General features: G+C 47.3%; 1 protein-coding gene across 6 annotated transcripts in view; it reads left to right on the top strand.

Moving 5' to 3' along the window:
• The window catches only part of FAM120B (family with sequence similarity 120 member B), an 82806-nt gene extending 64214 nt beyond the window's left edge, over positions 1-18592 (top strand). The window contains exons 9-12 of one of the 6 annotated variants that reach the window (XM_077757396.1): positions 119-211; positions 3472-3605; positions 5332-5383; positions 17354-18592. In XM_077757396.1, the coding sequence (XP_077613522.1) occupies positions 119-211; positions 3472-3605; positions 5332-5383; positions 17354-17436 (362 nt within the window). In that variant the 3' untranslated portion in view covers positions 17437-18592. Of the gene's footprint in view, positions 1-118; positions 212-3471; positions 3606-5331; positions 5384-6053; positions 7371-17353 lie in introns of those variants that run through there. The other 5 variants (XM_077757393.1, XM_077757399.1, XM_077757397.1 and 2 more) reach the window with 5 other exon arrangements.
• Positions 18593-24041: the final 5449 nt, after the last annotated feature.

The following is a 24041-nucleotide window of genomic DNA, read 5'->3' as shown; positions in this document are numbered from 1 at the left end:
TCCCTGTGAGTTAAGGATGTCAGACCTGGTGCCACCCTGCTGCCCTCGTAGACGAAATGTGTTATTTGGAGCTAGACACGTGGCAGCCCCCTAACGTGCTGATCGTGTGTCCCTGCAGGCAGGTGGGGGAGGCAGGGATCCGGCTCCCACAGGACGAGCTCCGGGTACAGCCGGGCAGGCCACGGACCGCACTGGAGGGATCAGGGTCCAGGTAAGAGGCCGGCGGCCACGAGCTGCTCGTGACGGTGCCGTCTCGGCACCGCGCTCCTGCGGAAGGCCGGCCACCCGACGTGTGTTTGCGCGTCACTTTGTGTTTACAAGTAAACAGGTCAATACACTGACAACGTCTCATTTCATTGCTCAGCGAAGTAGAGACCAGTAATTTCCAAGCTCGGCACTAATCTGTCTCTGCTCCTTGCCACTTTGTTTCTTTTCTATCAATTTGTTCATCTGTTTGAGACCCAATTTTTTTTTTTTTAATTTTTTTTTTAATGTTTTATTTATTTCCAGGAGAGAGAGAGAGACAGTGTGAGCAGGGGAGGGTCAGAGAGAGAGGGAGTCACAGACTGAAACAGGCTCCAGGCTCTGAGCTGGCAGCCAGCACAGAGCCCGACGCGGGGCTCGAACCCACGAACCGCGAGATCATGACCTAAGCGAAAGTCGGACGCTCAACCGACTAAGCCACCCAGGCGCCCCTTTTTTTTTTAAATTTTTAATGTTGAGACCCAATTTTAATAATTTACTCAAAGAAAGGTTCTTGTAAAGGTTTCCTGCACCCGCATCCTTCTGATGAAAAAACAGCGCAGAAAGTAGCATTTTACCAGTAGCAGCATTTTGATATTTTCTGGGATTTGGCTTGTACACATAAGAGCCTTTTGGGTGATCTAGGAAATCAAATGAATCCTTTACTTCTTGGGTGTGTAATACAAATGTCTGATTCTGGTGCAGAAAGCTGAGTTTAATACATAGTAGTGTGCGTTTTAAATACAGAGAAAACCTCATCAGTATTTAAACTCAGAATTCCTTACAGTTTTGAAAACCAAACTGTACAACTCTTACATGACCTAAGGTTTACAATGTTATCCTTGCAAATACAAACATATCTTTAATTTAATTCAGTGTTTCGCAGACTCTAAAATATGTAGAGTTCACAGATCACTCGCATTACCCCCCTAAAGCACAGCCAGTCTGTGTCGTGAAGCAAAGCCGCCTTTCCTGGTTTGCCTGTGTGGGCGGCTGTGGCGTCTGCTCCCGTGGGATGCGGTTGAAGGGAAACCCGAGTCTCTCCTTCTGGCAGAAGCGGCAAGGGTCTGCTGTGTGGTTCAGTGTTGGCCGAGGTTCGTGACGACAGTGTTTGAAGTGCCCAACCCTGGGGGACAGAGGACAGCTCTGTAAGATTTGTAGTTGTTGCAGGCGTCCCTTTCAGCTGGTGAGCCGGCAGCGTCGGCCTGGCTGGCCCTGCTGCCCACCGCCACCTGGAGCTCCTGGACAGTCGGCCACATGCGTGTAGCAGCGTCCCACCCTCTCCCCGCCTTGTCCAGCGTAGGCACATGGCACCTCCACCTAAACCATCTGAGCGTTGGTGCTGATGCGGTGCTACTGGGATTAGAGGAAATTCCTTCCCTCCATTATTTCAAGTACATTTGAGATTGCTTTTAATTTAGAAGGTAGTGCCGTTTATTGAGCTCAGCTACAGAGAACCCAGAAGACGAAGGAGGGTTTGTAAACTTACCTAGAGTCAGACTCTGACACCTAGTGCTGTGGGCTCACGTCAGCGAAGGTGGCACCCCGGGTGTCCTCTCGTTGGACGCATCCTGCGTGCACAGTGTCGGCCCTTACACAGCCTGTTGAGCTGAGCTGCCTTGATACATACGCAGCGTGCGGCACCCTGGGCTGGAGCTCCACCCAAGGCTCAAGTGTGGCCTTGCTCCGTCGGGCTGCCCGTCTCTGCTTGGGGTTCCTGACCCGTTAAGAATGACACGTCTTCCTCCAGCAGCCAGGAGGGCACGGACAAATGCACATTTGTCTCCCTCCCTCCCTCCACACCCCAGTCTTCACTGAGGGTCCAAGAAGACCCCTCTGAGAGGTGCGCAGAAGGCAGGGCCCCCGGGGCCCTGTGCGGCTGCGGGGGAGCGGGAGGCAGGCACCAGAGGAGCAGACCTTTTAGAGCCTCACGACGCTGGTCAGAGTTCACTCCAGATGAGGTGCTCTGTGGGCCCTTCTGGAGAGATGTTCCCTTAGTCCCCAGGCCTCCACCCACAGACCTCAGAGCCCGTGCACCCTCGGTACAAAGCTGGTGATGAAGCTGTTTTGTAATCCTAGCAGGGTTTGAAGTGTTAAGTCCTCATACCGTGTCTGAAATACATGTGTGATGGGCTTGGAGCCGAGGACGGTCCCAGCCCTGTCCGTCTGCATATCCCGTCCCGGGTTTGTTTAAGTAGCAGGACCCGGGTACCGGTCACCCTTGAGGTTCTGGTGGTCAAGGCGCTCGAGGCCCTGGCCCGTCCAGGCGAAGGTCAGAACACACCCACCCAGCTCAGGCAAGCAGGGTGAGGGAAGGCGGGCTGGACACCTTCCAGGCAGCCCGGCGTGACAGGGTGTACTGAGTCCTCCCCATGTGTCCCCTGAGCAGATGGCAAAGGCTCCCCGGCAGCCCCTCTCCCCACCGTCACTGTTCCCTGCGTAGGGCCTGGTGTGGGAGGTGATGACCTTCCTCTTAATCCCCTCGGACTTGGCCTTGTCTCCTTTTCTTCCTGCTGGCTCTCAGGACGTCGGGAAGGATAAGCTACTGCAAAGTCAGGGTGAGGGGGGCTGCACGGGGAGCCTGGGCACAGTGTGGGGGAGACGACGAGCCCCACAGGGAGACGAGCACGGTCCCCTGTGGCCCGTGTCTGGCGTGTGTGCCTGCGGTGGGACCGACAGCCACCGCGTGTACATTCACGCGTCCAGGCGGCCACTCCTGTGCTGCTTCCCCTTAGATGCTCCTTTGCCGTGTTGTCGGCCTCAGGCCCGGGCAGCCTTGGTGACCTCCGAGCCCTGAGCCCTGTGGTTCCACCGGGCAGTAATGACATGTGAGTGGGTAGGTGGAGCTGTTCACAGACATGCTGTCAAGGACGTGCCTCACCTTGACCCCAGCTAGGTGCCCTTGAATTTGAGCTGCTCAGAGCAGTAAGCCTTGCAGGATTTATCTTACTTCATCTTTCCCAGAGGAAGCCTGCTGCAGTGGGTTCTCACGGGCGGGCACAGCTCACTCCCGGGACCCACCACTCACCTGTGGCCCGACCTGAGCAGGGCACAGAGCTTCCGGGTCTGCCTGGTGTGAAGGCCACACAGAAAGGGCTTCTCGCTCCCGGTGTAATCCCCCCACCGACGTGACCGGCTTGCATTTCAGGGAACATTCGGAACTCTTGGGGGTGCTTGTCAGACTGGGTGCTGGGCCTAGAGAAGCATGCTTTACCTCTTCCTTCCCAGTCCTGTTGAAGCAAGGAAACCCTAATGACCTCACCGGCCAGAGCCTGAAGCTGCTTCAGAGGTGCCCTGGTTTGAAGCCAGTCCCTCCTCGGGGGACAGGACCTTGGTGGCGACACCAGAGTCTGGAGGTGGTGGTACGTGAGGGTTTGGGGCTGGAAAACGTGTCCTGGAGACCTCGGGTCAAAGGCAGACTGCGGTGGTGAGTGCTACGTTAGGGTCAGACTGCAGAATTCAGGGTTGGAGATCCGGCTTCCAGAGCTCAGTCGCTGGCAGGTGGCAGGGACGCCCGCAGTGGGCACAGCGGCACGCGCAGATTTGCTGAGCTGCCCGGTGCCCACCCGAACTAGCGGAACACCACGTGTCAACTGCACTGAAAGAAATTAAAAACAAAAAAGAACTTGGGCCTGGGGGCGTGAGGAACTGAAAGACTCCTGCGGGGCACGGACACTGTGTTTCATTTGCATTTTGCCTCACATGGACAAATGTTCACAAAAATGTTCCTGGTGGTACCAACACGTTTTCTAATTTCAGGTGTTTCTGTACAAAATCTATGTTCACACACACGTGTGAAATCTTTCATTTGTTAGGACTGGTTATCCCCTTGTTCACCTTTAATTACTGTGATAGAATTACATCCTCTTTACTGGGCCCCCACACATTTTGCTGGTTTTTTTCTACCCTTGAACTCCTAGTTTAGTATTTTTTAGAGATATGTGAGTAGCCTAAGAAGAAAGTTGTCAGTACTGCCTGGACAGGGTTATAGTAGACAGAATTCTTTGTTTTAGTGAAAAATTAGAAGCGCCTCAGAATGAGCATGTTGAGTTACTGAGAGACAGTTGGGAAGATTCCGGGGCCAGTGCCTGCCTGGCGCAATGGATGAGCGGGGAGCCTGCCCACGCGGCCGGGCAGGGGCCTCAGACATGGAGCTGTGGGCCCTTCTGGGGTACCAGAGTCCCTGGGAACATTTGCTCCCAGACCTGTGAATCCCCGCCCGGCCTCCTCCTTGCACTGGGGAGCATCAAAGCAGCTAAAGTGAGAACATTTTAATGTCTTCCTTACTGTTGGTGAGAAATGTGTTAAATTCCACAGTCAGTAGCAAAGCACATTTGCCTGTGATTTCTTCAGATTTTCACTTCTCGGTGGTAATTCTGTAGGAGGCCAGGGCTGTTGTAAAACCGCCTCTGACCATCTGTGATAACAAGGTGGGGCCTGGAACGCTCATCCTGGCCTTGCTGTGACCTTCTCCTCCACCCAGCCCTCTGTCAGAGCCCCTGCCAGCCTCACACTTGTAGGGGTGACGAAGGCCGCCCTCAGCGGGAGAGGGCAGAGGTGTGGGCGTCATCAGTCAAGCAGAAGCATGGACAGCTTTGTAGGAAAAGTGTAATTTTCTGAATGTGAAAACAACTACCTTTTCCAACGGCAGGCTGGCCTCTAGCTCTCCCCCGGCAGGAAGGCAAGAGGCAGCCAGCTGCCCTGGCAAGGGGGTCTCTGCACTCAGCTGTAGAGCCACACGTTGCTTTTTCTGTCCTTGGCAAAGTGTCCTCTGTAAGCCATCTGCATACGAAGTCCCTTTCCCAGTGTCATTGGCAGCAGAGACCGTCTAGATTCAGTGCAGGTGGTAGGACACCGCTCCGTCTACCAGCAGAACCACCTCTTAATTAATTGCTTCCTACTCTGATGGAAAGTGTGTGCAACAGACTTTCCATCACAGTGGCAACCTCGGGGAAGAGAGGAAAGTTGTGTCCTCCAAGTACAACTCAGCAGGTTTTTATACATACTTAGAAATGCGCAGTTTTCACGTTTTGAATTTGGAGAAACGTAAATTAACTTAGCTTTGGTTTGCATGTCTGTTTGGTGCAGGAAATAGACAGTATGAGCCTGACCATTGGAGAAGATACTCATCCTCCTCCGGGTAAGTACACCACTTCCATCCTCAGAATAAATCCATCTCATCAAAGATGGAAGTCAAGCGTCTGCCTTTGTAACCTAAATCTTTCATGTCAGTCACTAAACTTTAAAACAATTCCGATGTCAAATTCTGAGATGGGGCTAGAGCCCTGGGGGTGCGCCCTTCCCGAGAGTGAAGCCCTGAGAGCCGCACTGCAGCCTTGTCCTGCGGGAGGTCTAGACCCAGCTTTTCACGAAAAGGAAGGACATCCTTTTCAGTGACTTCTCCCTTGTATCATACAAAGAAGCTCCCTATTGACTTATTCTCAGAGATTGTGCCTGAGCCTGTGGCCCCAAACGGTTGTTAACACCTTCACCCTACTTTCTTCATCTGTGTCTTTGCGGCATGGTTGATTTTTTTTTTTTTTTAATGAGTTGGAATCTTACTATGTCTTGCTTTTTTTAACTTAACACCAGATGGTAAGGATTGGAGACATGATGCCCTGTGGTTGTATAATATTTCCAGAATTGCTTTCTAATTATAAATACAGAGAAAGAAGTAACAATCTCCTTCTCGCCTGCCCGGCGGGAGACCCTGCTCTGCATGGAGGGCCAGCCCTGCCTGGGAAGCATAACAGCATGTGGCCCACGGATCTGTTCCCACTGGGTTGTCCTTTCCATCTTACTTTTGCCAGGCCCCAGCTCAGAGTTCCTGACCGTGGTCGTGTGGGACGGGCCCGCGTCCATCAGGCAGCAGGCCTGCGGGCGTGTGAGAGGAGGCAGTGGTTGAGTGTCAGCAAGCCTCTTCTGCGATGCCACTAAGGAATGGTTCGTTTGTTGCTCTATCTGAACACTGAAGGGGTTTTGTTTTTATTTTATTTTTTTAATGTTTCTTTATTTTTGAGAGAGAGAGATAGAGACAGCATGAGGAGGAGAGGGACAGAGACAGAGGGAGACACAGAAGACAGGCTCCAGACTCTGAGCTGTTAGCACAGAGACTGACACGGGGCTTGAACCCACGAACCATGAGATCATGACCTGAGCCAAAGTCGGACGCTTAACCGACTGAGCCACTCAGGCGCCCCCTCTTTTTTTTTAGGTTTTTTTTAATCCATCGTAGATACATCCAAGTTTCACAGGAGAATTTTCAGATAATTCAAGAATTGAAATTTTAAGCCCAAAATTGTACTGAGCTCAACCCTTGGGGTCTTACAACGGAAAGAAATCGAGATTAGAGGTTAGAAGACAGACCCTGCGTCAGTAGCTTGTTCTGCACCACACACCGTGGCCCTAAAGGTTCCCAGAACCTCTCAGAGATGCGCGTGCACGTTACCCAGAGGACGTGTCCAGCTGCTGCTGTCTGTAAAGACCAAAGAAGCCCTAAGGATAGTCAGAGTCCAGTTTGTATATTACGCTGGGTGAATTCCCTCAAACAGCTCAAGTATGCAGAACTCCTGGCTTTGTCTTGCCTTAAAAATCCCAGCTAGCATTTACAGTCTCTAGATAGCTTAATACTTACCGTTTTTATGTTTGAAACATGCTCACCACTTCCTGCAATTCCTTCTGAAGCACATTTGCATATCTAATTACTTTTCATGCAAGTCTTGTAGGACCTACCACCTAATTTCCCAGTTTTAGAAATAGATTTTTTTCATTTTCCTTCTGGTGTTTCCTATCTAAATACTAATATTCTGTTTCTTTCATTTCTGCTCATTAGAGACCACTGCTGCTTCTAGAAGTTTCATTTCTTTGCTGCTATTTTTTATAACTAAGATAAATTCTCATCCCTTAGACTAAAGGAGTAGACCTCCATGAAAATCAATCTCCCCCTTTGTAATATGTGAATTCTAACTTATCAATAAGGTATTTGAGGTCAGTTAGCAAGCTTAAGTAAGCCACTGAGTTGGTATAATCTTTCTTATGTTTGAAAAGTCAGTACAATAAGTTTCTGTGATCTTATTGTCATTACGTAGGTTAATTACCTCTGCAGCCCAGTCTTCTGATGAAATGCCCATATATCAATTTAAAAATGAAAATAAAATATTTATCACTCATAAATATAATTTCACATTTTTTTCATTATTTGGAAGACATTTCACCATCCGATACATTGGGATCTTTGTGAAGGAAAAGAATGTCGGATTTTGTCAAATGCTATTTCTACATCAATTGAGATGATCATATGATTTTTTTTCTTCATGCTTTTAATGTGGTGTATCATGTTGATTGTTTTGCATACGTTGAACATGCCTTGTGTCCAAGGGATAAATATCATTGATCAAAGCATATGATTATTTTAATATGCTGTTGAATTTGGTTTGCTGGTATTTTGTTGAGGATTTTTGCATGCTTGTTTATCAGGGCTTTTGGCCTATAGTTTTCTTATAGTGCCTTGTCTGGTTTTGATATCAGGTATGCTGGCTTCGTAAAATGAGTTTGGAAGTTTTCCTTCTCTTTCAGTTTTTTGGAAGAGTCTGAGAAAGATTGGCATTACTTCTTCTTTAAATCTTTGGTAGAATTCACCAGTGAAGCCATCTGTTCCTGGACTTTCATTTGTTAGGAGGTTTTTAATTACTGATTCAATCTCTTTTCTCATTTATTGGTCTGTTCAGATCATCTGTCTCATCATGATTCAGTCTTCATAGGTTGTGTTTCTAGGAATTCATCCATTTCTTCCAGGTTGCCTGGCTGTTGGTGTATAATTGTTCATAGTAGTCACGTCTGTATTATCAGTTGTCATTTATCCTTGAGTGATCTTTTTCTCTTGTCTAAAGGTTTGTCAAGTTTATCTTTTCAAAAGACCAGTTTAGTTTTGTTCATCTTTTTTATTGTCCTTCTTGTCCCATTTATTATTTTTCTTTTAATCTTTGTTTTTCATTCTGCTGTCTTTGGGCTTAGTATGTTCTTTTTCTAGTTCCTTGAGGTGTAAAGTTAGGCTGTTGAATTGAGATGTTTCTTTTTTCTAATGTAAGTATTTATTGCTATAAATATCCCTCTTAGAACTGCTTTGGTTGCATCCTATTAGTTTTGTGTCCCATTAGTTTTTGTATATTGTATTTCTGTTTTTGTTTGTCTCAAGATACCTTTTGATTTCTTCTTGACCTATTGGTTGCTCAAGAATGTGTTGTTTAACTTCCACAGATCTGTGAATTTTCCAATTTTCCTCTTCTTATTGGTTTTTAGTTCCACACCATTGCAGTCAGAAAATATACTTGATATAATTTTGATCTTGTTAAATTTTCAAGACTTGTTTTATGGCCTAATCTATGACCTGTTCTGAGGGATATTTTGTGTATGCTTGAGAAGAGTGTGTATTCTGTTATTGTAGTTGTCTGTCAGGTCCATCTGGTCTAAAGTGTAGATCAATAGGTCAACCAATAGATCAACCAGTAGAACAACCAATAGGTCAAGGAGTCACCAAGTCCAATATTTCTTTATCGGTTTGCTGTTTGGATGACATATCCATTGTTGAAAGTGGGGTATTAGAGTCTCCGCTATTATTATATTGCTATCTCTTTTTCCCTTCAGTTGTGTTAATATTTTCTTCATATGTTTGCAAAATTTGTCACCCTTTCATAATAAAAGCTCTCAATAAAGTAATTCTAAAAGGAACATACCTCAACTTAATAAAGGCTATATATGACCAACTAGCCCATAGCCAGCATCATACAATGGTGAAGCCTTTCTCTAAGAGCAGGATGCCTACTCTCACCACTTCTATTCAGCATAGTACTAAAAATTCTAGCCAGAACAATTAGGCAAGAAAAAGAAATCAAGGAAATAAGATCTGTTTGATAACATGACCTCATAGAATACCCTAAAGATTTCACCAAAGACCTGTTAGAACTTTCAGTGAATCCAGCAAAGTTGCAGGACACAAGGTCAATATAGCATTTCTGTATACTAACAACAGAGTATTCAAAAAATAAATTAAGAAAATAATTCTAATTATGGTGGCATTAAAATGAATAAAATACTTAGAAATATATTTAACCAAGGAGGTGAAAGATCTGTATAATGAAAAGTACAAAACACTGATGAAAGAAATTGAAGACACACAAATAAATGCAAAGATATTTTGTGTTCATAGATTGGAATAATTAATATTGTTAAAATGTCTACACTACCCAAAGCAATCCACAAGTTCAGTGCAATCCCTATCAAAATTTCAGTGGTATTTTTCACAGAAATGGAACAAATAATCCTAAAATTTTTATACCGCAAAACAAAATACCCAAAACAATCTTGAGAAAGAACAACAAAGCTAGAGGTGTCACATTTCTTGATTTCAAACTATATTACAAAGCTAAACTAATCAAAATATGTGGTATTTGCATAAAAATAGACTCATAGCTCAATGGAACAGAAGAGAGAACCTCATATGTATGGTCAACTAATCTTCAGTAGTGGTTCCAAGAACACACAGTGAAGAGAGGACAGTCTCTTCAATAAGTGATATTGGGAAAACTGAATATCCACATGTGTAAGGATTTAATGAAGGGGGTGAAAGACTATACTCTGAAACCTATAGAACATTAATGAAAGAAACTGAAGAAGATACAAACAAATGGAATAGTACATCATGGTCATGGATTGGAAGAATTAATATTGTTATAATGTCCATACTATCCAAAGCAGTCTACAGAATCAGTGCAATCCCTATCAAAATACCAATAGTATTTTTTACATATTTAGCATGAATAGTACTAAAATTTGTATGGAACCCCAAAAGACCCTGGATAGCCAAAGCAATCCTGAAAAAGAACAATGTTGGAGGTTTCACAGTCCCAGATTTCCAGGTATACTACAAAGCTATAATCAGAACCGTATGGTACTGACACATATGTGTCAAATATGTATACGTGACATATAGACACATGGATTAATGGAACAAAATAGAGAGCCCAGACTTAAATGCACACTTACATGGTCAGTTAAGCTATGACAAAAGAAGCAAGAATAGACAATGGGAACAAGACAGTCTCTTCCATAAATGGACAGCTACTTGCAAGAGAATGAAACTGGACCACTTTCTTACACCACACACAAAAATAAACTGAAAATTGATTAAAGACATAAATGTTGAGACCTGAAACCATAAAACTTGTAGAAGAAAACCGAGGCAGTAATCTCCTTGACACCAGCTGTAGAAACATTTTTCTAGATAGGTCTCCTTAGGCAAGGGAAATAAAAGCAAAAATAAAAATTGGGACTACACCAAAATAAAAGGCTTTTTGTACAGTGAAGGAAACCATCAACAAAACAATAAGACGACCTACTGAATCGAAGATATTTGCAAATAATATATCTGATAAGGTGTTAATATCCAAAATATATAAAGAACTTCTATAACTCAACACCAAAAACAAAATTTAAAAATGGGCAGAGGACTGGAATAGACATTTTCCAAAGAAGACATCCAGATGGCCAGCTGACACATGAAAAGATGCTCAGCATCACTCATCATCAGGGAAATGCAGTCAGAAACCACAGTGAGGTATCACATTACATCTGTTAGAATGGGTAAAATCAAAGGAAATAACAAGTGTTGACAAAGATGGATTAAAAAGAACCCTTGTACACTGTTGGGAATGTAAATTGGTACGACCACTGTGGAAAAAAACTATAGCGGTTCCTTAAAAAATTAGAAATATCATATCCAGTAATTCTGTTACTGGGTATTTATCCAAAGAAAACAAAAACACTATTTAAAAAAGATATAGACATCCTCATGTTCATTGCAGTATTTACAATAGCTAAATTATGGAAGCAACCCAGGTGTCCACATATAGATGGTTGGATAAAGAAGATGTAGTACATATACACGATGGTATATTACTCAGCCATAAAAAAGTGAGCTCTCCATTGGCAACAACATGGATGGACGTTTAGACTATTATGGTAACTGAAATTAAGTCAGAAAGAGACAAATACAGTAAGATTTCACTCATAAGTGAAATCTAAAAAACAAATGAGCCAAAAACAAAAAAAACAAACAAAAAAACACCAGAGACCCACAAGCAAAGAACAAACTGGTGGTTGCCAGAAGGGCAGGAGATAGGGGGATGGGCAAAGTGGGTGAAGGGTAGTGGACATTACAGGCTTCCAATTATGGAATGAATGAGTCACAGAGATGAAAGGCACAGCATAGGGAATATAGTCACTGGTATTGTAATAGCATACGTGGTGACAGATGGTAGCGACATTTGTGGTATAGTATGTGTGTGTGTGTGTGTGTGTATTATACATATATATATATATATCAGGGTAATATATATAATAAACTTGTCAAATTACTATATTGTACACATGAAACTAACGCCTTGTATGTCACCTACAGTTCAATAAAAGTTCCAATACACCAGGAAGATAAAACAGTTATAAATGTTGGCTTACCAGATTATACTCGAAATATATGAAACAAAAATTGACAGAATTGAAAGAAATAATAGACTTTATTATTTTTTTAAAAAAAATTTTAGTGTGTATTTATTTTCGAGACAGAGACAGAGCATGAGCGGGGAAGGGTCAGAGAGGGAGACACAGAATCCGAAGCAGGCTCCAGGCTCTGAGCTCTCAGCACAGAGCCTGATGCAGGGCTCGAACTCACAGACTGAGAGATCATGACCTGAGCCGAAGTTGGACGCTCAACTGACTGAGCTACCCAGACACCCCAATAATAGAGACTTTAATACTCCACTTTTAATAATAGAAGAGCGGACAGAACGTAAGGGAGGTAACAAAAGAATTAGACAACATGATAAGCCAACTGGATCTAACTGACATCTGGAACACTCTTATGAATAGGCCTTATGTTAGCTGCAAAGCAAGTCTCTTCTCTGACCACAGTGAGATGAAGTTAGAAATCAACAACAGAGGGAAAACTGGAAAATTCATAAAATTGGAAATTAAACAGCATACTACTAAACAACCAGTGGATCAGGGAAGAAATCACAAGGAAAACTGGAAAATACTTAGACACAAATAAAAATGGAAACACAAAATACTAAACTCATGGGGTGCACCAAGAGCAGTGCTTGGAGGGAAATCTGTAGCTATGAATGTCTACATTAAAAAGAAGAAAGATTTCAAGTCAATAGACTATCTCATCTTGAGGAACTAAAAAAGAAGAGCAAACAAAACCCAAGGCTAACAAAAGGAAAGAATAAAGATTAGAGAGGAGATCTACAAAATACAGAATAGAAAAACGGTAGAGAAAATCAATGAAATCCAGAATTGGTTATTTAAAACAGTAGAGAATTTGAGAAACTTTAGTTAGATAAAAAGAGAAGATAGAAATAAAATCAGAAATGGAAGTGAGGACATTGCAACTGACTTGACAAAGATTAAAAGGATTTTAAGAGCATGGTATGAAAATTTTTATGCTAGTCTAGAAAAAAAAGGGCAAAATTCCTTAAAACTTATAAATTACCTAAACGGACTCAAGAAAAAAATAGAAAATCTCAATAGACTTACAACAAGTAACACAATTGAATCAGTAATTAGAAACCTCCAACAAAGAAAAGTCCTGGACCAGATTGCTTCTCTATGAATTCTACCAAACATTTAAAGAAGAACTAATCCTTCTCAAACTCTCCAAAAAAAAAATTCATTTAAGTCCAAATACTTAACTTACTCAATAAGACCAGAATTTCCCTGATACCTAAGCCAGATAAGAACGTCACAAGAAAAGAAAATTATAAACCAATGTAGTTTGCAAATAATAAATGCAAAAATCATCAATAAAATATTAATAAATTGAATCTGATAGAATACGAAAAAGATTATTCACTGTGACTAAGTGGGATTTAGTCCAGTAATGAAAGGGTTATTCAACATAAGAAAATAGGTGTAATATACCACAGCATTAGAACAAAGGGGGCAGTCACATGACCTCTCAGTCACTGCAGTAAAAAAGACATTTGACAAAATCCAACATCCTTTCATGGCAAAAACTCTCAGAGGTGCCTGTGTGACTCAGTTGATTGAGCATCTTACTTCAGTTCAGCTCATGATCTCATGGTTCATGAGTTCAAACCCCACATCAGGCTTTGCACTGACAGCACGGAGCCTGCTTCGAACTCTCTGCCTCTCTCTCTCTCCCCCTCCCTCCCCTGGGTGCACTCTTTTTCTCAAAAATAAACAAACATGAAAAAAAAATTTAAATCAAAATAGATAAATAATGAAAACTCCCAGAAGACTGGGAATAGAAGTAAAATTCCTCAACATGATAAATGGTATTTATGAAAAACCCATAGCTAATGTCATATTCAATGGTGGAAGATAAGAAGCGTCCCCCTTAAGATCAGGAACAAGGTGCCCACTTTCACCACTACTATTCAGCCTTGTACTGGCATTCTAGCTAGAGCAGTTAGATAAGAAAAAAATAAAAGGCATCCGAAATGAAAAAGAAGACGTAAAGCTGTCTGTAGCCATACATGTCATGAACTTATATATAGAAAATCCCAAACACTCCACAGGAAAGCTACCAGAGCTAATAAATTCAGCAAAGCTGCAGAATTTAATAAGTCAACAGACAAAAATCTATTGTGTCTCTACACAACAGCAGTGAGTAATCAGGAAAGGAAATTAAGAAAGCAGTTTGTGTATTCATTTGTTTGTTTATTCATTTATTTATTCTAAGTATTTAATAGTGTAGGAAAATTGGATATCCCATGCAAAAGAATGAAATTGGACCACTTACCTCACACCATATACCAAAATCAACTCAATATGGGCCAAAGACCTAGATTCAAGGGCTACAATTTAAAACTCTTAATTTAAAAAAAAATTTTTAATGTTTATTAATTTGGAGAGAGAGAGCACCAGGGAGGGGCAGAGAGAGGGAGAGAGAACCCCAAGTAGGCTCTGCACTGTCAGAGCAGAGCCTGATGCAGGGCTGATCCCACAAACCATGAGATCATGACCTGAACCAAAATCAAGAGTTGGATGTTTAACTGCCTAAGCCACCCAGGCGCCCCTAAAACTCCTTAAATAAAGCATTGAGAAAATCTTCATGGCATTGGCTTTGGCAAAGACCTCCTCAGTATGACACCAAAAGCATAGGCAACAAAATAAAAAATTGATAAATTAGGCTTTATCAGAATTAAAAATTTTGGTACAATAAAGGATAATATTTAAAACAGTGAAGGGGCACCTGGATGGCTCACTTGGTTGAGTGACCATTGTTGGCTCAGATCGTCTCATCGTGCATGGATTTGATCCCTGCTTCGGGCTCCGTGCTGACAGCTCAGTGCCTGGAGCCTGCTTTGGATTCTGTGTCTCCCTCTCTCTCTCTGCCCCTCCCCCACTCACCCTCTGTCTGTCTCTCTCAAAAATAAATATTAATAAAGTGAAAAGACAGTGTATTAAAAGAAAATATTTATCAATTATGTTTCTGATAAGAGGTTAATATCCAAAATATGTACATGTATAAAATCTCCATAACTTGACAGCAAAAAGATAGCAGGGCTTGAATAGATTTTTTTTTTTTTAATGAAATTTAGTTTGGAGAGAGAGAGAGCACATGAGCAGGGGAAGGGCAGAGAGTGAGGGACAGAGGATCCCTAGCAGGCTCTGTACTGACAGCAGCAAGCCAATGTGGGGCTTGAACCCCCGAACTGCGACACCATGACCTGAACTAAAGTCGCACGCTTAACCAACTGAGCCACCCAGGTGTGAATAGACTTTTCTATAAAGAAAATACATAAATGGCCAGGAAGCTCATGAGATGCTCCGCATCATTAGTTACAGGAAATAAGTCAACACCACAAGGTACCACTTCATACCTACTAGAATGGTACTACTAAACAAAATGTTAGATATTGACAAGGATGTGGAGAAACCTGACCCCGTGCACTGCTGGTGGGGATGTAAAATGGTGCAGCCATGATGTTCATAACATCATTATCCACAGCAGTCGACAGATGGGAATAACCCCAGTGTCCATCAGCAGAGAAATGGCTCCTTACCTGACAGCTCTGCAGACAGGCTGCACCCCCGAGGAGGTTGGCGGGGCAAGTCCTGGAAACAACCTCAGGCGTGGCTACTGTCCCCACGGCCCCCCAGCCTCTGAGCACCTGGCCTCCAGGAGAGCGCCCACGTGGAGTGTGGTGGGGAATGCCACAAAAGCCAGCTGAGCCAGCAGGCTTCCTATCTCCAACACACCTGGCTGGCCGCCTCGCAGATGGCAACGAGAAGCCGGTCCTCATCTTTCAGATCTGGAACTTTCTTCCAATTTCTTCCATGATGTACTTACTTTGTTTTCTGTGCTCTCTGTTATTTGTCTCAGAGGTTAGACAGTATATTCCCAAGATATATATATATATTTATCCCAAGATATATATATATATTTGTCTTTTTGCTCCACTTTGTGGGAGATTACATCAACTTTTGTCTCCCATTCTTTCTGATCTTCAATTGTGCTGTTTTTAAATTCTGAGAGCTCAGAATGTCTTTTTCATAGCATGCTTTTCTGTTTTGTGACCACATTTCTTTTGCATCTGAGTAAATTACATGAGTAGTCTTGTTTCACTTCGTTTTTTCCTTCTTCCTTCATAAAATCTTCTTCCAAGTTTCTCATCCCATGTTTGTTTTGGTCTTTGTTTTTATTTTAGATTTAAAAAAAAAATTTTAAATGTTTATTTTTGAGAGACCGTATGAGCTGGGGAGGGGCAACAGAAAGTGAGACACAGATTCCGAATCAGGTTCTTGGCTCTGAGCTGTCAGCACAGAGCCTGACGCGGGGCTCGAACCCACGGAACAGAAGATCATAACCTGAGCCGAGGTTGGACGCTCAACCAGCCGAGCCCCCCAGGCACCTCTTTTTTAGACTTTTGTTCTCACATGGCTGGTAGTTGTTCCAGGCAGATTGTGTTGAAGAGTCAGGCATTGGAAAGGTAATGGGAAGCCAGTGCCCCAGGTGAGGCTTTCACGGTGGGATCCTTGGGGAGGTCCTGATCACGGAACCCTTTTACCTCTGGTCACAGAGAGAGTCTGCCTGCTCTGCCTTGAGACACCAAGGGAATGACCTAGAGGAAGTCCTGAGGGACTATTTGTAAGTGGGGTGAGGGAGGCAGTACAAAGGGCCCTGATTTGCACAGTTTTCAGTGCCATTAACTTGGCTAGGAAGTCCAAGGGAAGGAGAGCAAGTGTAGACAAGCTCTAAGTTTTGGGTCCGTTGTGACTGAGGTGTCAGTGCTGGCGGTGGTGGACCTTGGGGCCAAGAGGACCAGTTTGGCTTCTGCTCTGTGGTCTCACACCTGGCCCCTCCACCCCTCGCTGCCCAGTGGGGGTGATGTCATCCCCCACTCAGCGGGAGGCGGTGTATGCTCGCACACCCACAGTGAGCATATGCTGTGTTGCATCTGCAGTGATGTGTGCTTGTCAGAGGCACTGGGGGTGACCAGAGACGGATCTGGCAGGGCCAGTGTCACTCAGCACAGAGCAGAGACGCAGGCACAGACCCTGGGCACCAGCACCTACACACCCGTAGGAAAGGTGGGGAGGTCTGTGCAGGCGCCACTCCAGGGGTCTGGAGAGGCCAGTGACACAGTGCCCTGGGGTCTGGGGTGCGGCATTCAGAAGGAGAGTGGTGGACAGTTTCCAGTGTCTTCGAGGGAGGAATGATCTCCAGAATATGGACGATGCCAGCACCGAGGGCCACGTGAGTCAGCACATAGTAAGCATTCAGTAGGTGATAGCAGGACAAAATGTCTGTGACTGAAACTGTGACCTCTGGTGTTAACAGTTAGGAAGTCACCAGTGGTGGCCATTCTCCATTCAGTAAGGGTGTGCCCTCTGCTCATTCTGGAATCAGGCAGGACACACACGTGAAACACGGTCTCCTCCCCCGGTAAGGTGCACACACACAGCCGCTCTCAGCACAGTGGCTCTGGCCGGGCCTGCCGGACACAGGCGCTGGGTGCCTCCTCCTTATGGGCTGGCTTGCGGGACGCGCTTGTCAGGGAGGCTCATGCCGTCGCTTGTGTTGCAGGTGGTCCAACTGATGCCCGCCTGCTGGATCAGGACAACCCTCTCACGGTCGGAGAAAGAATCATTTTAAAACGTGGACATTGAGCATAAAGCCAGTGCATCTTACTTACCTACATCCAAGACATCTAATAAGATACGCTGTATTTTCACCCATTAACAGCCACTCGGTACAGATGTGTTGAATGAGGTGACCTGGACACGGTGTGTGTTTTTAACTCCACTCCACTGTGCCGTTCACATTGGCACCAGAGCAGGCACGGCTTCTGGAAACCAGGCAGCAGACGGGGCTGAGGGCGCCCCAAGTGCAGGGATCTCCCGTCATCTCCGACGGTTTGTCAGTGCATAGACCTTTGTGGAGAGAACGGAGAAACGACGAATGCCTGTGTGAGCGAGGGCTTCAGTGTGGCCTGGTCTGTGCATATCTGCATAACACAGGCCTCCGCCTCTCCCCAGGGGGTGGAGTCAACCCCAGAGCGCAAGGCTTCGGGAGCTGCCCTTGAGTCCCTTGTGCCTGGGTGAAACATGCGACTTCCAGCAAGTTTCTTCCTGAGCCGTTGGCCCCGGGGCCTGGGATGTGCAGGCCCTTGTGAAAGGTCACTGTGGGCCTCACAGCACCACTGAGGTCTCTGTTCCTTGTTTCAGCGTGTCGGGAATGCCACGTAGTCCCTGGTCCAGGAGCCCTCAGCTGGTGAGTGGGAATGACTCTTTTCTTCAGGGAATATGGCCAGACCGCCCTCGTGTGAAGGGCGTGACATCTGAGAACGGGCAGCGCTCACATGGGACTGGGACGTGGGGACCCACGTCATGTGCATGGTTCTGCGGCAGTGGTCCGGACGGTGTAGCTGGGCCGGTCCATTGCCCTTTGTGCTCTGATGCTGATCTGTAAGTGGCTCTGCCACTTCTCAGTGGTTAGTCTGCGCTCACGACCAGTGGAGACCTGCTTCTTTGTTCCTGGCACTCGTTTGGCCCTGTCGTTGAAGTTCTACAGCTGGAAAGGCCTCGGGCGCTGGAAGGAGTCAGGCCAGGTCTCCTGTGGGCTCTGTGCCACCCTGCTCACGTGTAAGTCTGTGCCCCCTTTAGAGGAAGGAGAAAGTGGTGATTCCTGTGTCAGTCTGTCAGTTGTTACCCCAGTGTTCTTTAAACATGTGCAAACGTGCATTCGGACCTTATGCTCAGAGCGCTTTCTTATGCAGCTTTCATTCCAACACGTCATATAAATAAAATGAAACTAGATTATGAATCGAGTAGTGTTGTTACCACAGTCCCCAGCAGTTCCCGGGGGGCCAGCCAGCCCCGTGTCCCGGAAGAGAGCTTTGTATGAGACAGGCCAGCCAGAGTCCTCTTCTCGGGACCTGCTGTGCACGGAAGGCATAGACGCTGGGCAGAGGGTGCCCACGACGGGAGCCCTGTGAGCGCGCCCCCTCCTTGAACTTGCAGGGCGCATGGCACGGCTGAGCCCACGGTGGCGTCTGGTGCACCCCCTGCACACTGCTGACCGTGTGTCAGCCGTCTTCTAAGGGACTAGATTTCAAGAGGGACATCTGCCGTATCCATGAATTTCTGCAGTAATAATGACTTCGTGTGTTGTGTAGTTGAAAATAAAGGAAAAGAAAGGATGATGGCCAGTGACCACTTTGGTGTCTCTGTCAAGTAGGTATTTATTTCCAAAGCACTAACCGCTTGGTGTTAGTGAGGTTTAGCACCCAGAGGATTGGACATGTTCATTTTTTTCCCCACCGTTGAACTTAGTGTTTAAAAGTTTGAGCTGTTTCAGGTACCTGCCACAACTTAGGAAGAAAAATAAGTCGGTAGCACCAGCATCCACCAAAAGGAAAAAAAAATGCAAGAGAAAAAAAGCGTATGTTGGGCGTGTGGCAGCCTCCTGTGTCGTGTGGTGTTGCAGCAGACAGTGTGCAACGTGTTGTGGGTGTTTGTCCACCGTCAAAGCAGGAGCTGGGCCTTCAGAGCAGCCCCAGCCCTGTCGACGGGGGGAGGGGAGGCTCTCAGCCCCGCCGACCGTGATGTTTTGCCACCACTGAGCTGCCAACCCTCAGAAAGAGGGACCCGGACCCCTGTGCTTGGAGAGTCGCTGCTCCGTGTGGAGACAGGGCACCCCGGCTTGTTCCCCTCCTGGAAGCCGGGGGCCCCTGGTGTTTGTAATCCCCTCTTGTTCGATGCCAAGTGGGTCACACCATCGGCCTCCCTGTTACTCTAGTGAAAGCTGTCACGTGCCTCTTCCTTGTCCCCCAGATGTCCTGCAGCTGTTTGTAGAGCTTCAGGAAGGGCTCCAGCACTGGGGGCTAGCTTCTCCACCTTGACCATGAAACCTGAGAGCAGTGATGAAAGCAGCCAATAACTGGCAAACGTTGTAGTTACTCTTTTAACCTCCCCTTGAGCCGAGTGCACATCAAGGTCCTAGGTTGTTAGAGAACCGCTCACCCACGTGCCTTTCGCTCTCTGGCAGTGCCTGAGGCCTGTGCCCCTGTTGTCCCTGCTCGAGGCCAGCAGCCCAGGCACATCGTGCTCCCCACCTGCAGACAGCCCTTGGTTGCCATCCCTTTGTGGTTCTGAGGGAGAAGATTGTGTGGGGAAAGCCAGTGCAGGCATCTGATTCTGCTCGTGGCTGCTCTCCTAAGTGTTAGATGAAAAGTAAAAGTTCATTGTAACCTGTGTTTGGCCAGCCATCCGAACTAAAAAAGCCAAGAAGCGGCCATTCAAAAACAAACCAATCTTCACCTTTTCGTGGTTTCCCCCAGAAGCCGCTTTCAAAGGCCTGGGGAGGTCGAGGTCAGGAGACCCCATGGGACACCCCTCATGGTGCCGGCAGCCAAGCGGGGCGGGGCTGGTGTTTCCCCAGCCACCCCTCGGCCAGGAGACTGAAGCTGAGGGCAAGTATGACCCAGCCCTGCGGGACCTCCAAGGGCATGTTGGCCACAGCTTCCCATTAAAGCACATACATCCATATATACCTATTCCTCAAATGGAGTATCCTCATTAGGGCCATTGAATTGATAGCTTTTAGTAAAACTGAACAGAAGCATTAGGAGAAGGAGCGTCTTACGGGAAGGCTTGGTTGTGACTGTAGGTTTTCTCACTGGCCGCTTGTGCACTTTGTCTTCTCATCCCATTTTGTAGAAGACAAATTAGTACCAGGAGCAGAACTGGCCGAGCTCTGGTGATGCTCCTTCAGCCTCTTGGCGCCTTGGCCCACCTGTGCCCCGGGTAGCCTCTGATCTGCGAGTTCCTGTAACATGGTGTGAGACACACACTCCCTTGTCTCAGATCCTGTAGCATTCAGATACAGGAAAGTCTATTAAGTTAAGCCACCGATCTGTTTATTGAATTGAATGCTTCAAGCCACAGCCCTTAACGTACAATCCAAACAAGATGAAAGCCTGTCACATGTGAGGGGACATTTGGAGAATCTGAGCTGTAGAAATAAGCCTGGAGCCTTCTCGAGCTAGCTCCATGCTTATATCCCGGACAGCAGAGCAGGCGACCAGCCACTGTGTGCTTGGGGACACGCGAGTCCACAAGGAAGGGAGAAATGCCCCTGAAGAAGCTGTGCCAGGGAGACAGGCCTGCAGCAGCCGAGAGGTGGTCAGGAAGGAGTGGTGCCAATTAGGGTTACGGAGTTTTATTTTGTTCTGAAAAGGTTTACCAGAGAGTCAGACTCTTGTGTTATCCCAGAAACCTTCTTCCTTTGTTCTTTTTTTGCACATTTCCTTCTAACAATTTGACCTTTCTGGGTCTGGAAGCTGACTCAAGAGCTTACCTCGGCTCTAGAGGTTCAGCTGAGCGCCTGCGAGGGCTGGCAGCATGGGGAGCTTGGGCCGGTATCCTGAGCTCGTGGGCGTGGACATCACAGCAATGACTTCTTGACATGTTTGGATCCTACAGGGTTTCATCTCACAAAGAAACGCGGGTCATTGTACCACAAACCTTCCCAGTCATGTGGACAATGACAGTTGTGTAGGGCAGGAATTAGATGGTCGTGGAAACTGGCTTTTTATCCAAAATCCACATTATCCAGCAGTTCATTCTTTCTGCTTTTAAACACCTTCACATTTAAAAATTACTGAGGACTCCTTTTTACGTTATTGAAAATTTTAAATGAGAAGTTTTAAATATGTATTAATTTAAAAATAATAGTATATTAATTATATACCAGCATTTTTATATCCCCTTCCCCTTCCGAAAAGAAGAAGAGTAGCCTTGTTTTACACTTTTGCACATCTGTTTAATGTCTGGTTTTATTACAGACAACCAGACCCTTACGCCTCTGCAGTCATCTGTGGTCACTGGGGTCAATAGAAGACCCCTCCTCAGAGGCCTTCAGAGAAAGGGGAGCTGCCCTTAGGAGCCTCCTGGAGATTTCTAGACATTCTCCTTGCATGCCCCCTCATGACTCAGCAGGCACAGGGAAGGGTCTGAAAGCACGAGTCACATGTGGGCAGCTGCTTGCTCTTACCTCACTGCCCGTTGGCCCATCTTGCCCTTTGTAAATTTTTTTTAAATGTTTTTATTTATTTCTTAGAGTGACAGTGTGAGCAAGGGAGGGTCAGAGAGAGAACGAGACACAGAATCCGAAGACAGGCTCCAGGCTCCGAGCTGTCAGCACAGAGCCCAATATGGGGCTCGAATCCACGAACCGTGAGATCATGACCAAGCTAAAGTCAGACGCTCAGCCAAATGAGCCCCAGGCGCCCCCTGTCTTGCCCTTTGAACAAATGTTTCCCTCTGCACAGTTTTGTGACATCCACTGGTCACTGGGACAGCACTGGTGAGATAGCTGAGACGCGCAGGCCTTGTAACTGCTCCTCGTGGGTGACCAGAGACGTGTTTGCCGAGCCACTGCCAGGTTCCTCGGCGAACAAGCACTTCAGTACGGAGAAAGCGTAACCTGCCGTGCCGCATATGAGTAGTCCAAGTTCTCATTCTTGCTTGAAGTCTTGGTTTCATCATCGGCAACAAAGCTGTCCAATGTTTTCCTTGAAATGACAACTTCAGACCCCTGGGAAAGGGGGTGAGGGGCAGAGACTTGGGCGGGGTGTTAGCTACGGATCATGCTTTTAAAAAAGGCATTAGGAAAAAAACAGCAGAAAGCTAGTTCCTATGGTGTCTAGACAGCCAGCGCAGAGGCATCCCGGCATTTTGTGCATGATTGTACTGTTTTGTAATAAAAATTAGCAAAGTAGTGAATAGTCCTCCTCCCTCCCTCCTCCATCCCTCCTCCCGTCCTCCTCCCGTCCTCCTCCATCCTCCTCTCGTCCTCCTCCCGTCCTCCTCTCGTCCTCCTCCCGTCCTCCTCTCGTCCTCCTCCCGTCCTCCTCTCGTCCTCCTCCCGTCCTCCTCTCGTCCTCCTCCCGTCCTCCTCTCGTCCTCCTCCCGTCCTCCTCTCGTCCTCCTCCCGTCCTCCTCTCGTCCTCCTCCCGTCCTCCTCTCGTCCTCCTCCCGTCCTCCTCTCGTCCTCCTCCCGTCCTCCTCTCGTCCTCCTCCCGTCCTCCTCTCGTCCTCCTCCCGTCCTCCTCTCGTCCTCCTCCCGTCCTCCTCTCGTCCTCCTCCCGTCCTCCTCTCGTCCTCCTCCCGTCCTCCTCTCGTCCTCCTCCCGTCCTCCTCTCGTCCTCCTCCCGTCCTCCTCTCGTCCTCCTCCCGTCCTCCTCTCGTCCTCCTCCCGTCCTCCTCTCGTCCTCCTCCCGTCCTCCTCTCGTCCTCCTCCCGTCCTCCTCTCGTCCTCCTCCCGTCCTCCTCTCGTCCTCCTCCCGTCCTCCTCTCGTCCTCCTCCCGTCCTCCTCTCGTCCTCCTCCCGTCCTCCTCTCGTCCTCCTCCCGTCCTCCTCTCGTCCTCCTCCCGTCCTCCTCTCGTCCTCCTCCCGTCCTCCTCTCGTCCTCCTCCCGTCCTCCTCTCGTCCTCCTCCCGTCCTCCTCTCGTCCTCCTCCCGTCCTCCTCTCGTCCTCCTCCCGTCCTCCTCTCGTCCTCCTCCCGTCCTCCTCTCGTCCTCCTCCCGTCCTCCTCTCGTCCTCCTCCCGTCCTCCTCTCGTCCTCCTCCCGTCCTCCTCTCGTCCTCCTCCCGTCCTCCTCTCGTCCTCCTCCCGTCCTCCTCTCGTCCTCCTCCCGTCCTCCTCTCGTCCTCCTCCCGTCCTCCTCTCGTCCTCCTCCCGTCCTCCTCTCGTCCTCCTCCCGTCCTCCTCTCGTCCTCCTCCCGTCCTCCTCTCGTCCTCCTCCCGTCCTCCTCTCGTCCTCCTCCCGTCCTCCTCTCGTCCTCCTCCCGTCCTCCTCTCGTCCTCCTCCCGTCCTCCTCTCGTCCTCCTCCCGTCCTCCTCTCGTCCTCCTCCCGTCCTCCTCTCGTCCTCCTCCCGTCCTCCTCTCGTCCTCCTCCCGTCCTCCTCTCGTCCTCCTCCCGTCCTCCTCTCGTCCTCCTCCCGTCCTCCTCTCGTCCTCCTCCCGTCCTCCTCTCGTCCTCCTCCCGTCCTCCTCTCGTCCTCCTCCCGTCCTCCTCTCGTCCTCCTCCCGTCCTCCTCTCGTCCTCCTCCCGTCCTCCTCTCGTCCTCCTCCCGTCCTCCTCTCGTCCTCCTCCCGTCCTCCTCTCGTCCTCCTCCCGTCCTCCTCTCGTCCTCCTCCCGTCCTCCTCTCGTCCTCCTCCCGTCCTCCTCTCGTCCTCCTCCCGTCCTCCTCTCGTCCTCCTCCCG

Source organism: Crocuta crocuta, unplaced genomic scaffold (assembly GCF_008692635.1).
Source record: "Crocuta crocuta isolate KB4526 unplaced genomic scaffold, BGI_CrCroc_1.0 scaffold506, whole genome shotgun sequence".
In the NCBI taxonomy this organism is placed as follows: Eukaryota; Metazoa; Chordata; class Mammalia; order Carnivora; family Hyaenidae; genus Crocuta; species Crocuta crocuta.
The sequence above is the reverse complement of the archived record's forward strand: the minus strand, read 5'-3'. Positions and strand labels throughout refer to the sequence as shown.